The sequence below is a fragment of the Cyprinus carpio genome, chromosome A17 (assembly GCF_018340385.1).
Source record: "Cyprinus carpio isolate SPL01 chromosome A17, ASM1834038v1, whole genome shotgun sequence".
NCBI lineage: Eukaryota > Metazoa > Chordata > Actinopteri > Cypriniformes > Cyprinidae > Cyprinus > Cyprinus carpio.
The window spans coordinates 22,008,681-22,022,620 of NC_056588.1; the positions used below are offsets into that span (position 1 = coordinate 22,008,681).

Genomic DNA, 13,940 nt, shown 5'->3' on the forward strand with positions numbered 1-13,940 from the left:
TTTTTTTTCTCAAAAATAATAAAAAAGAAGAAATAAAACCAGCTATCTCCAGATACCTTTGCTATCTCTGCATCATACATCAACATGCTAGCAAGATTTACAGAACTTTTAAAGATCTTAGAATCTTAGAATTCTTACACTGCCAATCATTCATAAATAAATAAATTAATTAATTAAAAAAAGTTGAGGGACCAACTCTTTTAACACCCAGTATAAAATTGACTGCTAAAATTTTGGATATCCTAGCTCAATGTCCGATATTTAGTGAGCTGCTTGTCTTGATTTGTAGTGGCTAAAGCAGTATTTTCTGAGATTAACATCTCTCGTCATGTGTCTTCCCAACAAAATCTGTCATCACCCACATCAAGGATGCGTTATGCCTCTGTAGCCGCCAATGATAAAATCATATCTCCCTTGTATTTTTTTTTTTTTTTTTTTTTAAGCAGGAAGTAAGTGAATCACATCAGTGAGCCTGTTTTTCCCCTCATTTTTCTTTCTATACAATCACTCTCTGTATCATTGTCAGCAGTATGATGATTCCCTGGTGAGCCGGTCCGTTTGTACAGCTCTGCGACTGTCTTTCATTTGCATAGATATGCAAACCTTGGTTACATCTCGTTGTGTTCGCTGTGATGGTATCAGACTCAACTCCAGTTGCCATGCTACTTATCTGGGCCATTGCTCAGTCCTACATACTCTAAAGCGTGTTAAGCTAGCGTTCCATATGCAAAAAGAAAAATATAAATATGCCACCATAGTAAATTGATCCCTATCTAGTCCTGCAAAAGGGCAGAAGCTCTAAATGTTTGTTAAAATGTTATCCTAGTCATCTCTTTAGATCTGTGCTTGAGTTCTCATTACATTAAAACATTTTTTGAGTGTATGTTGTATCTTTATTGGACAGGAAAGGGCTCTTTGTGTTTTGATTTGTTGATAGCCTTTGTCAGTATCCTCTCCTGTCATCAAAGCCATAAAAAAACAAGTGACTACTGAGAGCCTTTGCCTCTTTTATGTCTTCTTTCTGCCCCATTTAGTTTCACAAAGTGCTGAATTTACTTGATGTCTTTGTGTTTGTTTGCACAGAAGCTTTTAACGTAACCCTCTGATTTACTCTCTTGGTGGAAAGTCTATCAAAAAGACATAAAGTAAACCTCTTCGGAGTAACCTGTTGCACCTAATGTGCAGTAAGGATGAAAACTGAGGTAAAGGTGGGCTAATGGTTAATGATCAGGGCTGCTTCCACAAATGTTACATCTTAAGCGAGGATGACCCTGGAATCAGAGAGTTACTGGGATTGAAATTCTGCTTCATCACAGTTGTGCCCTTGAGGGATTTAAACCTTGGCACCTTCAGGGGAACTCTCTCTATAATTGGGAACTCTGACTCCCTCTTGTCTTTCTCCGCCCAGGAACCTCTCAAAATGTCACTCTCCGGGGCCGCTATCACTGCAAAGGGGACCGGGAGATCAATGTGAGCCAGCTGTGTGACTTCAACCCTGACTGTCCACAAGGGGACGATGAGGGGGAACATTGCCGTGAGTATAAGTGCCGTTCATTTGGAGGACGAGACAGCAGACGGGGGCTCAGGATAGCAACAGCAGCTCTTTAATGAAGCCATTGTGTGTTTTTTCCATTATATAACAGAAGCTGTGTTTATTGGACATTGCGGAGTTGTTCTGGTTCAGTAGCCATTGTCATCCCAGTCACACTGTTTCTCTGAAAACAAAAAAAGCGACACACACCACAATCACATATTTCTTTGTCTTTCAGCATAATAAAAGATACTGTAATTAACTATATTATATATGTTTTCCTCAAAATAAGTCTCTTATGCTCACCAAGGAAGCATTTGTTTGACCAAAAATTTAATATAGTGAAAAGCAGTAATTAGCACTAATATAGTGAAATAAGTATTGCAATCTAAAGTAGCTGTTTTTTTATTTTAATATATTCTAAAATATTATTTATTTCTCTGATGGCAAAGCAAAATTTTCAGTAGCCATTAATTTCAGTCTTCAGTGTTACATGATCCTTCATTCTAATATGCTGATTGGTGCTAAATTACTTAGAATTGTTCTTATTACCAATCCATCACAAAGGATTAATTAGCGATCCATTCCTTCAGCTTCGCAAGCGGAGCACCTCCAGCAGCTTTTCAGTGCAAAACGGAAAGCTTCAATCTCATCCTGTGTCATTCAGAGTATTTCTTCTTTCTCTGTCATCTTTCTCTCTCTTTCTCTGTTATTGCAATTATTTCAGTCTTCAGTGTTACATGATCCTTCATTCTAATATGCTGATTTAGCGCTCAGTTATTATCAACTATTATTGGTGCTAAATTACTTAGAATTGTTCTTATTACCATTTGCTTGAAACTGACTGAAACTGATACTCACAATATATGTAAATTAGAGGGATGACGTAAACCAATGTGCTTTATAGCAGCTTTAGTGGAAACCTCCTGACAGTATATCAGATGCTTCCACTGCCGCATTGTACTTTTAAACATATTACCACTGAACAATTTCAGTTCTGATGAAATATGTCCCACATTTAACCTATTTTCCTGTAATTATCTCTGTCTGATGGCCCCAACTTTTCCCATCATTCTCTGTCTCTTCATTACTGTGTTAAGATTCCCTTACCTTAAAGATCAGAGGCTCAAACTCCCCTTATCCTTTATTTCATTCCTACCATAATCTATGCTGCATGATGCAATTTCATTCCATCACAAAGGATTAATTAGCGATCCATTCCTTCAGCTTCGCAAGCGGAGCACCTCCAGCAGCTTTTCAGTGCAAAACGGAAAGCTTCAATCTCATCCTGTGTCATTCAAATCGCACAGAGTATTTCTTCTTTCTCTGTCATCTTTCTCTCTCTTTCTCTGTTATTGCTCTTCATGCTAATCCTCATGAGTGTGGTCATGCCGGTCGATGTGTTTACTCTCTCCTGGCTAATGGCATTGTGTCCAGGGCTGTAGCATCTCCCCTCAGCGGATGATTAGCTGATCCTGCCTCACACATCTCAGATCAATACAGAGCCACAGCTGTAATCAAATTTCAGTGGGTCCACCTGCAGTGCATAGAGAAAGGCAAACACGCACACATTTTGAGATTTAAGAGGATTCTGAGATTTGTTTATTGTTAGAACAAAGCTAAATGTCACTGTTCATGTTCGATATGCCACAGCAGATATTAATACTGATAAGCCACCTGTTAATCAATCTCTTTCAAACCCATTCAGCGCATTTAATTTGCACAACAAGATTTGATTGTTAATAAACTTTGTTGTTAAACTTCTTGAAAATTGACTTCTGAAGACCGGATGAAGAAATTATGCACAGGACACTGCAGTTGTGATTCTGTTTAAAAGCCCATATAAGGTTCAAGATCAATCTCAGAAATAATGTTAAGATTATATCTCAACCCAATAGCAATAGAATAATGCTACTATCAGTCTTTTGTTTTGTTGTCATTTAGGTAAAACATGACAACAAAACACACTAAACATACTTAAAACAAGATAAATTCACCTAAGAAGCACCTATATCTATACCTCTTTTTGTATTATTTTTATGTTTATTATTATTATTGTTAGTAATAGTAGAAGGGTGTTTGTTTGTTTGTTTTCACATTTTTTAAATTTTCTTAGAATTGCGTCATATATACTCACAATTGCAAGTTATAAAGTCAGAATTGCGAGATATAAAGTCAGATTTGCGAGATGTAAACTCACAATTCTTTTTTTTATTATTTTCTTAGAATTGCATCATATATACTCAAAATTGCAAGTTATAAGGTCAGAATTGGGAGATAAAAAGTCAGAATTGCGAGATAAAAACTCGCAATTCTGACCTATTTTCTCAAAATTGCAAGGTTTATATCTCGCAATTGTGACTTTATAACGCAATTGTGAGTTAAAGTCCAATTTTTGGAGGGGGGGGAACTGATATGTTTTCAGAATTGCACGTTTAAATCTCACAATTGTGACTTTATATCTCGCAATTCTGACTTTATAACTTGCAATTCCGACTTTTTTTTCTCAGAATTGCGCAATTGAGAGTTTATATCACGCAATTCTAACTTTATTTCTCAGAATTGCAAGTTTATATCTCAAAATTCTGAGAAATAAAAGTCAGAATTGTGAGATAAAAAGTTGCAATTACCTTTTTTTGTTTTTTTTATTCAGTGGCGGAAACAGGCTTCAATAAAAACCTATTTGCATTTTTCTATCTAATCTAAAGATTTGAGACCAGATCCAAAAGATTTACAACCAGATCTTAATGGTACTAAAAATCTCATATTTTGATTTTGGGATGAAACATTTTTGATAGCATCAATATGCATGTCGAGGTCTATAAACAAGTGAGAAATGTATTAAAATAAAGTATTCATATAGAAGCGCATGGTCTTTTTTTTTTTTTTCTATTATTATTATTGTTTGTTTGTTTGGTAGAAAATTCCTCAAAACCAGGGAAAGAAAAAAAAACTTTATTTATTAACAAGCCATTTCCCATAATCACTTTGTTCCCATGATTGCATCCACTGCTTGGAAGCATGTCATTTTATATGCCTAACACTGGATTGTATGAACCTCAAGCAAAGCTTGTAAGTTGCATGCCAGCAGACATTTTTTCCTCTGTAATGCAGTGGATCGCTTGAGGGCAACCATGTTTCTTCCCTCCATGTTTCTTAATGAAGGTCAGACCCATCCCAGCAGCCCTGCATGGGGTTCAATGAATTGTCTGTTGATGGAAGGGCTTTGAGGCCATTAGTAATATGGCCTTCCTACACACTTTCTTCCCTGCCTTTCTTTTCCTTTACCTCAAAATCATGTCCTCATTCACATTAAAGAGCTCTCTGCTGCCTTCTTATGCCTCTTCAGACATTTAAAAAATGGTCAAAGACGATTTTGCATCAAAGTTTCTAAGCTCTTGAGCTGAGGGATACAATTGTTAGTCCATATTTCTCTTCTTCTTTTCATCTCTCACAGTTCTTTTCTCTCAGGTCTCTTCAGTTATCTCAGAATGTCTCATTGTCTTCTCCCACTCAACCAGGTCAATTCCTGAATGGCAGCTATTGCTCGTTCGGAAGAGAGGATTGCAACTGGCAGCTGGTTCCAGCAAGGGGACCACAATGGAGAGCCCATCCGTCCATTCCCCAAAGCCTCAGAAGCAGCTGTCCATCACCAGGTGCTCTGGCTAAACATCTTAAGTTGAAGTCCAAATAACAAGAAGTGCTGTTTTATGTAGATAAATAGTTAATCAAGCACAAGGTTGAGTAGCAACCTTGAAAAAATAAAAAGAAAGTAAAGTAAGTTAAGCAGACATGGTTAATAAATAATCTTTATTAAAGATTGACAATAAGCTTTTGACTGGTTATAGTCTAGTTTTGTTTTTTTTATCTTTCATCTTTTCTTTGGGGGGTGGGGGGTGATATTGTGTGTAATTTTGTTTCATGTTCTTCATCACCCTGTCTGGCAGGGGCCTTGCTGGCCATTGACAGTCAGCCCAAAGGTCAGCGAGGATCAGCCCAGGTGCGAAGCCCGCTTTTCTTCTACCCCCTACGGAACGCCCCTTGCATGGTAAGAAGACGGCGTTTATGCATTCTGCAAGCGGCTGTAATGCACAGTGTTTTTTGTGAGATGGGGCTCTGGATCTCTGAGGAAATTAGGTTTCCATCAAGCCTTATTTACAAATGTATTCTACCCTATGCATGCAGCTATCAATGCTACACCTATAGAAATGCTCTGAAAACTGATATGGTTTATATAGCATTTAGGATAATGCAGCAGGAGGTAATGGCCACAGATAAGTGGAAAGATTTAGTATGTTAAAAAGATAACATACCATGTACTTATGATGTTTCTACACATGCAGTATGTACTGGAGGCTGGATGCAGATAAAGTGGGACATTAGGATTTTGTTTCTTTCTCTGTATAGTGTAGAGGAGATCATTGGTAGGCCTATTGTGCATCAGCTTGCTGTGTGATATATTTTATTACGGGTGTTTTCAAACCCTCAAGGACCCTCAAAATAGCTAGAAGAATAAAAAAAATAAGTGCAGTTAATGGTAAACCTACAGTATTTGTGTTACAACCAATGTGTTTATGATTATGATAATAAATTTAAATAATATAAAAACAATTATCAATATCAAGCAGGATAACAAGGTTTTTTTTTTTCTTTTCTTTTTTGTACAGCTAAAGTAACTGGAAGCAGATGACACTGGAAATTCACACACATTCAAATACAAATGACTGCACACACTCTTACATTAAAACATAAGGTGGCTAAAAGAGCCATTTATACTTTGAAGATTAAAAAAAAAAAAAAAAAAAAAAAAACAGATGATTCCAAAAGTTCTGTCATAAAACAGGCCGATAGGTTCTAACTCAGTCTGATACAATCACATCATTATTCACGTGGCACAGCTGATTGGTTTATTTTTGCATCAGCAGCAAATTACCTTTCTGTTCAAAAATCAAATACTTGGCTAGTGCGTGCTGTAACAGCTGCAGTGCTTTTCAGAAATCCTCCACCTTCCCCAGCTCCACCTGTATAGATTGTCTATGAGTTAATTTCATGTAGGTTATATAAGGGGGTTATATATTTCATATATGTTATATGTACAGCAGCAGAATTTCTATGAAGGTAAAAAAAAAGTAGCAAAGCTGGAGAGCTTGTTTATTTGAATGTGAGAACTTGTTATTAATTTTTGTATTTGTAAGTTGAAATTTACACTCAAAGCTCTGATGTGAAAAGCTGAATCTTTTGATTTGCACACACATATGACAATCAAAACACTGCAATTTGAAGTTGCAGATTAATAATAGCAAATGTGTAAAAAAAATTTTTTTTGCACTTTACTTTAGTTTTGCTGTACAAAATCAGCACTTACAGTGCTTCATATCTGGTAGTACAACTTTAAATCCTAGCGCTTTGACTTTTGCTACTCCTTTCACGATATTTATGTAGCAACACTCACTTGTGCACTTGTACATGCAGATATGAAAGAGCAGAACCGAGGGGTGTGGCTGGGGTGTGAATAAAGACATTTCATTGGGCGATGCCTGACCAATAAAATTTGATGGTTTTCTTTGAGTGATGACGTCACGCAACAGCGGCAGCCAATGTACCCTTTTATATTTCTGTGTTGTCTTCAGTTTCTTGTGTAAATAAATTACAAACGTAGTCTTGAGGTAAAAGACCTTGCAAGAACATGAAATTTTCTAATAAATGTCCTGGTGTTAAAGTTAAAGTTGAAGGCTTCTGAATACAATAAACATATATATATATATTATAAATGTCCTGGTGTTAAAGTTAAAGTTTATATATTAAAGTTGAAGGCTTCTGAATACAATAAACATATATATATATATTTTTTTTTTGTTGTGTGGTGTATTTGCTGTATTACACTCAAATTATTGGGAAATTACACCCTTATCTACAACATTTTGCTGGCTAATTTCAAAGTTTTGCTGATACATTTGCGCAAAAAAAAAAAAAAAAATAATAATAATAATGTTTCTTTCCGCACAGCAAGTCACGCTGACTGGCCTTGTTCATTCATTCACCCGAGCCCCACCCCCGGTTCTGCTCTCTCATATCTGCATGTACAAGTGCACAAGTTAGTTTTGATACATAAAGATCATGAAAGGAGTAGCAAAAAGTCAAAGTGCTATGATTTGAAGTTGTACTGCCAGACCTGAGAGGCTGTAAGTGCTGATTTGTGGTTGTACAGCGAGACTAAAGTGAAATGCAGAAGTAAATATGTTGTTTCACACATTTGTAATTATTAATTGTTTTGATTGTTGTCTGTGTGTGCAAATCAAAAGATTCAGCTTTTCACATCAGAGCTGTGAGTATAAATTTTGAATTTACAAGTACGAATATTAATATGACTTAAATTAAATAGTTCTCAAATTCAAATCAACAAGCTCTCGAGTTTTGCTACTATTTTACCTTCATATATTTCCTACAAGCATGTCTGTGGATGTATTGGCAGTAGCAAGTCTCGGTACTTGCTCTGCCGCAGCAGCAGCAGCATAGCAAATCAATTCTGCCAAGACCAAACACAATACATTTCCAAAGAAGTTTTACAGACTTATTTTAGCTCCATCCAAACTCCATTGAGTTAACTAAAGGTAACAGTGGTGATGAGAGAGAGAAAGAATGTGATTCATCATTAATAACCTAAAATATACTTAAATATCGTCTTAAATATAGTTTCAACAGTAATAATGCCCTATTAAAACGTGCAAAAAGCATCTCATTATATGAATTGTTGAATTAAATTAACAAATTTAATCAAATTTATTCAAAGCAAATAAATTGTACTGTACACCTGTTGTGACCTTCCGTTCCAAGTGTGTTGAATGAACTAGTATATCAGATTGCATTTTTTTTTTTTTTTTACATTTTCTTTTTGACACATAATTTTAACTACCAAACATTGAGATAGTTCTAAACAAAACTGAATTAAAAATGTTAAAATACATATATTTGCAAAATGGGTGTCACTCACTATTTCAATATATTGATGTCTGTTGACTATTTTCACCATTTTAACTAAAAATAGCTTTTTGGCTTTTGACCATTTTAGCATACTGCTATTTGAGATGTTTATCCTTGCATTATGTGTACTGTTTCACATGTACAATCCCATTTTTTTGTTTGTTTGTTCTAATTTGATAAATTGTAAAGGGTGATTATAATAGCTCTTACGCTGTAGTGTTTTTTTTTTTTTTTTTTTTTTTTTTTTTGTCAAATGGTTTTATTGCTAGCTTGCAAACCCGAAATGTTTCACAACGTTTATTTGGTTTGACCTAGTATTACTTCAGTGGCTGTATGTGACATTTTTAGAATGCACAATAGCTTTAATGAGTTGCTTTTGTAATAGCTACTGACAGAATGTAGCCCAGTGTCAGAAGGTTATTGTTGTACCCACATTTCAATGTCATTTGAATGTAATTACATGGAAATTTGGCAACCAAATGTGAAATGTTAATGTCCGTTTTGAAGAATGGAAAAATGTCTGGCTCTCACCTATATGGAAAGCTTTTGAAAGACTGGCTTCGTTTTAGATTCAGAATTCATAGACCTTGACCCCATCAGTCTGTGGCTCACACACAAGCCTGCTGGGAAGGGGGAATTACACAACTGCAAAAGACTTCCTGAAGAAGAAAAACACTCAAACAGCCAGTTTCAGAGAGAACGGAGGGTACACAGACTGACAGAGATGGAAGAGAGAGAGAAACAGTGGGATAAAAAAAAAATTAAAGTAAGAAAAAGAGAGAAAATGTCAGGGAGATTATGGAGTGTAGATAAATAGGAACACAGGTGGAGAGGTAGATGTTTGGGCTTTATGAGAATTCTTGAATGACAGCTTTATATAGATGTGAGGTGAGGGCTTACTCTTGTATGAACAGTGCCCAGAGCAGTGTGGAGGCACAGCGGGCTATGACAGAATATTGGACTAGATCCAGACACGCACCAAGACTGTAGATCATGACTGTGATCTCTCCCCCTAGCCACTGTTCTCAGCGTGGCTTTTGTAATAGGAGAAGCCTTGCTCGTTTCAACAGCTGCCATTTTCACAACCTGCTGCAAGTCACCTGAAATAAAGGTCCCTCGTAACAGATGAACCTCGGAGCAGATGTGATATAAGGGTTACAACCTGCATTAGATCACACATTGTCTCACAGAGCCAGATTTTTGACATCGACACAAAGCCTTGTCTATTTTGCAGCTTCATTTGACCAAGAACCACTGATTAACATGAAAAAAAGTGACTGAGCACGTTTTGTGGTAGGATGGGTGAATATGGAACCTGTGATGACATAACATAATAGTGCAGCAGTCCTGGTTCATGAAGGTTTTTTGGAGGATTTAAGGGCAGAAATTTGAATCTTATATGTTTACAAAACCACCTACATTCATCATTTGTTTAAAAAAATGAGTATTTATTCTATTAAAAAAATGAAAGAGTAACCATTTTAATATTTATGGATTGGCCCTATTCCTTTGTAAGTCATTTGATGTATGGTAATCAACTTTAGATAACTGTTCTTTTTAGATTTGAATTATTTTTATGTATTTTTTTTATATATTTTTTTGTGTGTTGTTTTTTGTATTTTTTTGGGTTTTTTTTGGTTTGTTTTTAGGTGTCATTTTGTGTAATGTTAGGCTAAAAAGTATTATAATAATAATAAAAATAATAATAATAATAATAATAATAATAATAATAATAATTATTATTATTATTATTATTATTGTGTTGCTGACTTAGCTCAACTTGTGTTTAACTCTGAATATTCCCTTAACATATATGACTGAAAAAAAAAAAAAAAAAAATTTATAAAATTATAAAAAATTTTTTTTTTTTTTTTTTTGCTTATGGATATATAATGCCCAATTGTTAAAGATTCAACTCCTGCTTTATTGATTTGCATGAGCTCTTTGCATTGTTTTTGCACCTGGTCCCCTAAATGAATTATGCAAATCTGAGTGCTAAGTTATGAAGAATCCAGCAGACTACCACTGTCTGGTGCACTTTACAGGGACTGTGTAGTATCACTTCTGCAAACCATGCACCTGAACTGCTCTCTTAAAGGCCTAAAGGGTGCTTGACTGCACTGCGCATCTGGATATGTGCCTGTTTTAAACATTTGATGAATTATTGCAAAAATGCTTAGTAGCAAATGTATACCAACGTTAATTGTGGCACTCAAAAAGTGCCTGGAAAAGCTCCTGTCAAAAACTTCTGTGAATAAGGCACTTTCTGTAATAAACCAAATTTCCTTTGCATATTATTACTGTTGGTTTTCAGCCAGTTTTTGACTTTTGTGTGCAATATGTAACAAACAATTAGTGAAAGGGCTGTGGCATTGTCCAATTTAAGGCTGAGAATAGTTTATGTGTAATCATTCAGGAAATGACTGCAAACTTTGAGACTAGAAAAGAATGGTTAACAACACATCCATCAATGTTTAAAGGGGTCATATGATGTTGCTAAAAATAACATATTAACATTTGTGTATTTGGTGTAATGCAATGTGTTTAAGTTGCATTGCATATCGTGCTGCATAAACATAAAACCATGTCTGCATTTGTGATCAGAGAAACGACAAACAACAAGCTCTAACAGTTACTCTACACTGCTCAAAACTCTCATTTGGATCATCAGTGGCAAATCCTTTACATATGTAACGTTAAACGTACTTTGTGTGTCAGCAGTGCCAGACTGTCCTTGCAAAATTAGAATTGCCCCACTTTGTAGAAACAGACACCGGCATTGTAGGCTACTCTCACGGGAATCAGTCCTTGTGCTCCACAAAATGTGCTGCACATATTTGAATATTTGGGTTGAACTGTTCTGGAACAGTGTTGTAAATACAACTTTACCACTGATTTCTAGTTGTGTCCTCTTTTGGAAGGCCAAGCAAAGTAGCTTCGCTTTCACAATGAAACACAGCGTCTCCACAACATGGCGCTGGTGGCAATTGAGAAAATAAAAGTTACGCCTTCTTTCTTTGCGTGAACATTTGGGACAGCGTTATGCAATTACTCCCAAATCATGACGCACACATGTGGGGGTGTGTTAGAATGAGCCGTTTTAGGTAGGAGTGGTTGACTCTTAACTTTTATAAATATATCTCTTTGGATTTGAGACTTTAGTCTTTGCAACTTTACAGATCTTCTTTATGCACCAAGAGCTTGGAAAATTGAAATTGCATCATATGACCCCTTTAAATCTAACCTTGTAATCTCTTCTATAGGTTAAGTTTTGGGTGTGTGGATCTTCAAATGGAGTGCTATCGCTCTGGATTATAGAGAACAGCACAGGACCTGAGGGTCAGCGGAGTCTCTGGAACTCAACAAGCGAAGCTAATATGGGGAAAGGGTGGAAACTCATTACCCTACCACTCTTCGGTTTGGTGGATCTGTAAGTCTAGTCACAACCATCCAATTTATGCTGAACGTGGTCTGAGTTTACACTTGATTTGAAACTTAACAATGGCATAATCAGGTAAACAACTGCAGGAAAGTTTCCACTTAAGAATCGATGCAAATTCAAGTTTCAGATGTATGCACAAGAAGTTTTCTCTCACCGTTGTGCAAACTGTAGTCATTTACATCTGGCTTCACACAAACCCACACATTTAATCTGAAATCTTAATGAATCCCACTGGTGCCACGTCCCTGTCTATGGTCCCGGCACAGCACTGCACATCCCGTGCTCACCTTATCACTCTATCCAGAAGTAAAAAAAAAATAAAATACAATTCATCCACACTTTCACTCCAATTAGCAACTGTTCTTGACTTGTAAGAGTAAGGAGGGCAAAGGAAAAAGGCTTTTACATCTCTACATTTTTTATTGGAATCTCATCTAACCCTCCCAAAACCCCCACAATTCCCCAAGCCCCAACCTCCGCTCTTGTTATCCAGAGCCTCGCTAATTCCAGTCCACAGAGGGCGATTAAAATTGCATTCCTGACCTCCTTCCTTTTCTTGCTGTAGTCCAATTTTTTGGATTTATTCAACATTTCACAGTATAGCTGCAAAGCTTCATGCCCTATGACCCAAAGAGCCAATTCTGACCCATTTATTGCTATGAGAAATATTAGTTCATAGAAGGCAAGGGGTTTTAAATTCCAGGGATTTCATCAAAATAATGTACCATTAAGAATTTGATGGGTTCAACTGTAATCATAGACTAAAAAAAAAAAAGTTCCAATTATATATTGTAATCACACATTGTACATCAGTTCTACATAAAATCAATTAAGTGACAAAAATAATGTTCACATATTTATTATTATTATTATTATTATTATTATTATTATTATTATTATTATTTTACTCTATAGAGAGTGGTGTTTGCTTTTAGACAAGTCATGTTTAAATTGGAAAACATTTATTTATTTAGTTATACACACATACTGTATATAGAACCTCAGTGCCCATTATTTATTTTATTAAGTTAAGGAGAAGAATTGGCATTTTCATTTTAATTTTGTTTTTTTTTTTGTTGGACTGACAAAAAAAACAAAAACAAATGTGTGGTTTGGAATGACATCATGTATATGTTTACAGACATGTTTACAGGCATTTAATGTCCAGTGTTATTATTTATTATTCCAAGCAATCCATGTTCCATCTTTTGGCTTAAAAAAATAAATAAAAATCTCACTCTGTTTAATTTTTTGTCACGCATTTAGGTTCTACCTGCAGTTCAATGCTGATATTTCCTCTAGTGCAGGAATTGCATTTGCTGTGGATAACTTCACTCTGAGCATGGAATGCTTCCTTGAAAGTAAGTATTGCAGCTTTTCTTTATTCATTATCTGCCATTTTCTATCACAAGAAGCGAGTTGTAACAATTTTAATAAGAAATATTAATGTAAGTGTTAACGATCCACTAATTGTTTTTTTTAGTGGCTGGTAGTTTTGTTTGGACTACATGTAAATGCACATGTATATGAAAATTAATTAGAATTAGTGAATTGTGAAAATGAATTGGTTGCAATGTTTAAGGTTTGTATACAGGACTTTCCGAATGTTCTGCTAAGGCTGGAATTAACTCTTTGCACAGAGATTCTGACATGTTTAATCAATTGCCAGGTCAATGATGACACAAGAATGACAAGACCTTTAAGCCAGTGCTAAGAGGACATTGATAAGAAAAGCATCCTCTTGAGTTCCACATTTTGATTGTGCACGAAACTGTGAGGCGTCTGAGGGGGCTCTTTAGAAGGATTTGAAGGGATATCAGCATAGGATATTGCACAGCTGGGAAAAGAACAGGAATGGGAATCATTAATGCAAACCTCTAGGATTAAACAGGATAAGATCGTTTATTTGTGAGCCTTATGGTGTCTCACTTATTTCTTTGAAAGAACCAATGCGTTTGCTTCAGCATTTGGCAGATCGAATCAACT

The 13,940-nt window shown here is 35.7% G+C and overlaps 1 protein-coding gene across 1 annotated transcript in view; it reads left to right on the forward strand.

Annotated features, from left to right (window-relative positions):
- Positions 1 to 13,940, forward strand: part of LOC109078229 (ALK tyrosine kinase receptor-like) — a 66,936-nt gene that overhangs the window by 24,332 nt on the left and 28,664 nt on the right. The window contains exons 2-6 of the mRNA XM_042774429.1: positions 1,409 to 1,534; positions 5,053 to 5,187; positions 5,479 to 5,579; positions 11,776 to 11,942; positions 13,221 to 13,315. Coding sequence (XP_042630363.1) covers positions 1,409 to 1,534; positions 5,053 to 5,187; positions 5,479 to 5,579; positions 11,776 to 11,942; positions 13,221 to 13,315 — 624 coding nt within the window. The remainder of the gene's footprint in view (positions 1 to 1,408; positions 1,535 to 5,052; positions 5,188 to 5,478; positions 5,580 to 11,775; positions 11,943 to 13,220; positions 13,316 to 13,940) is intronic.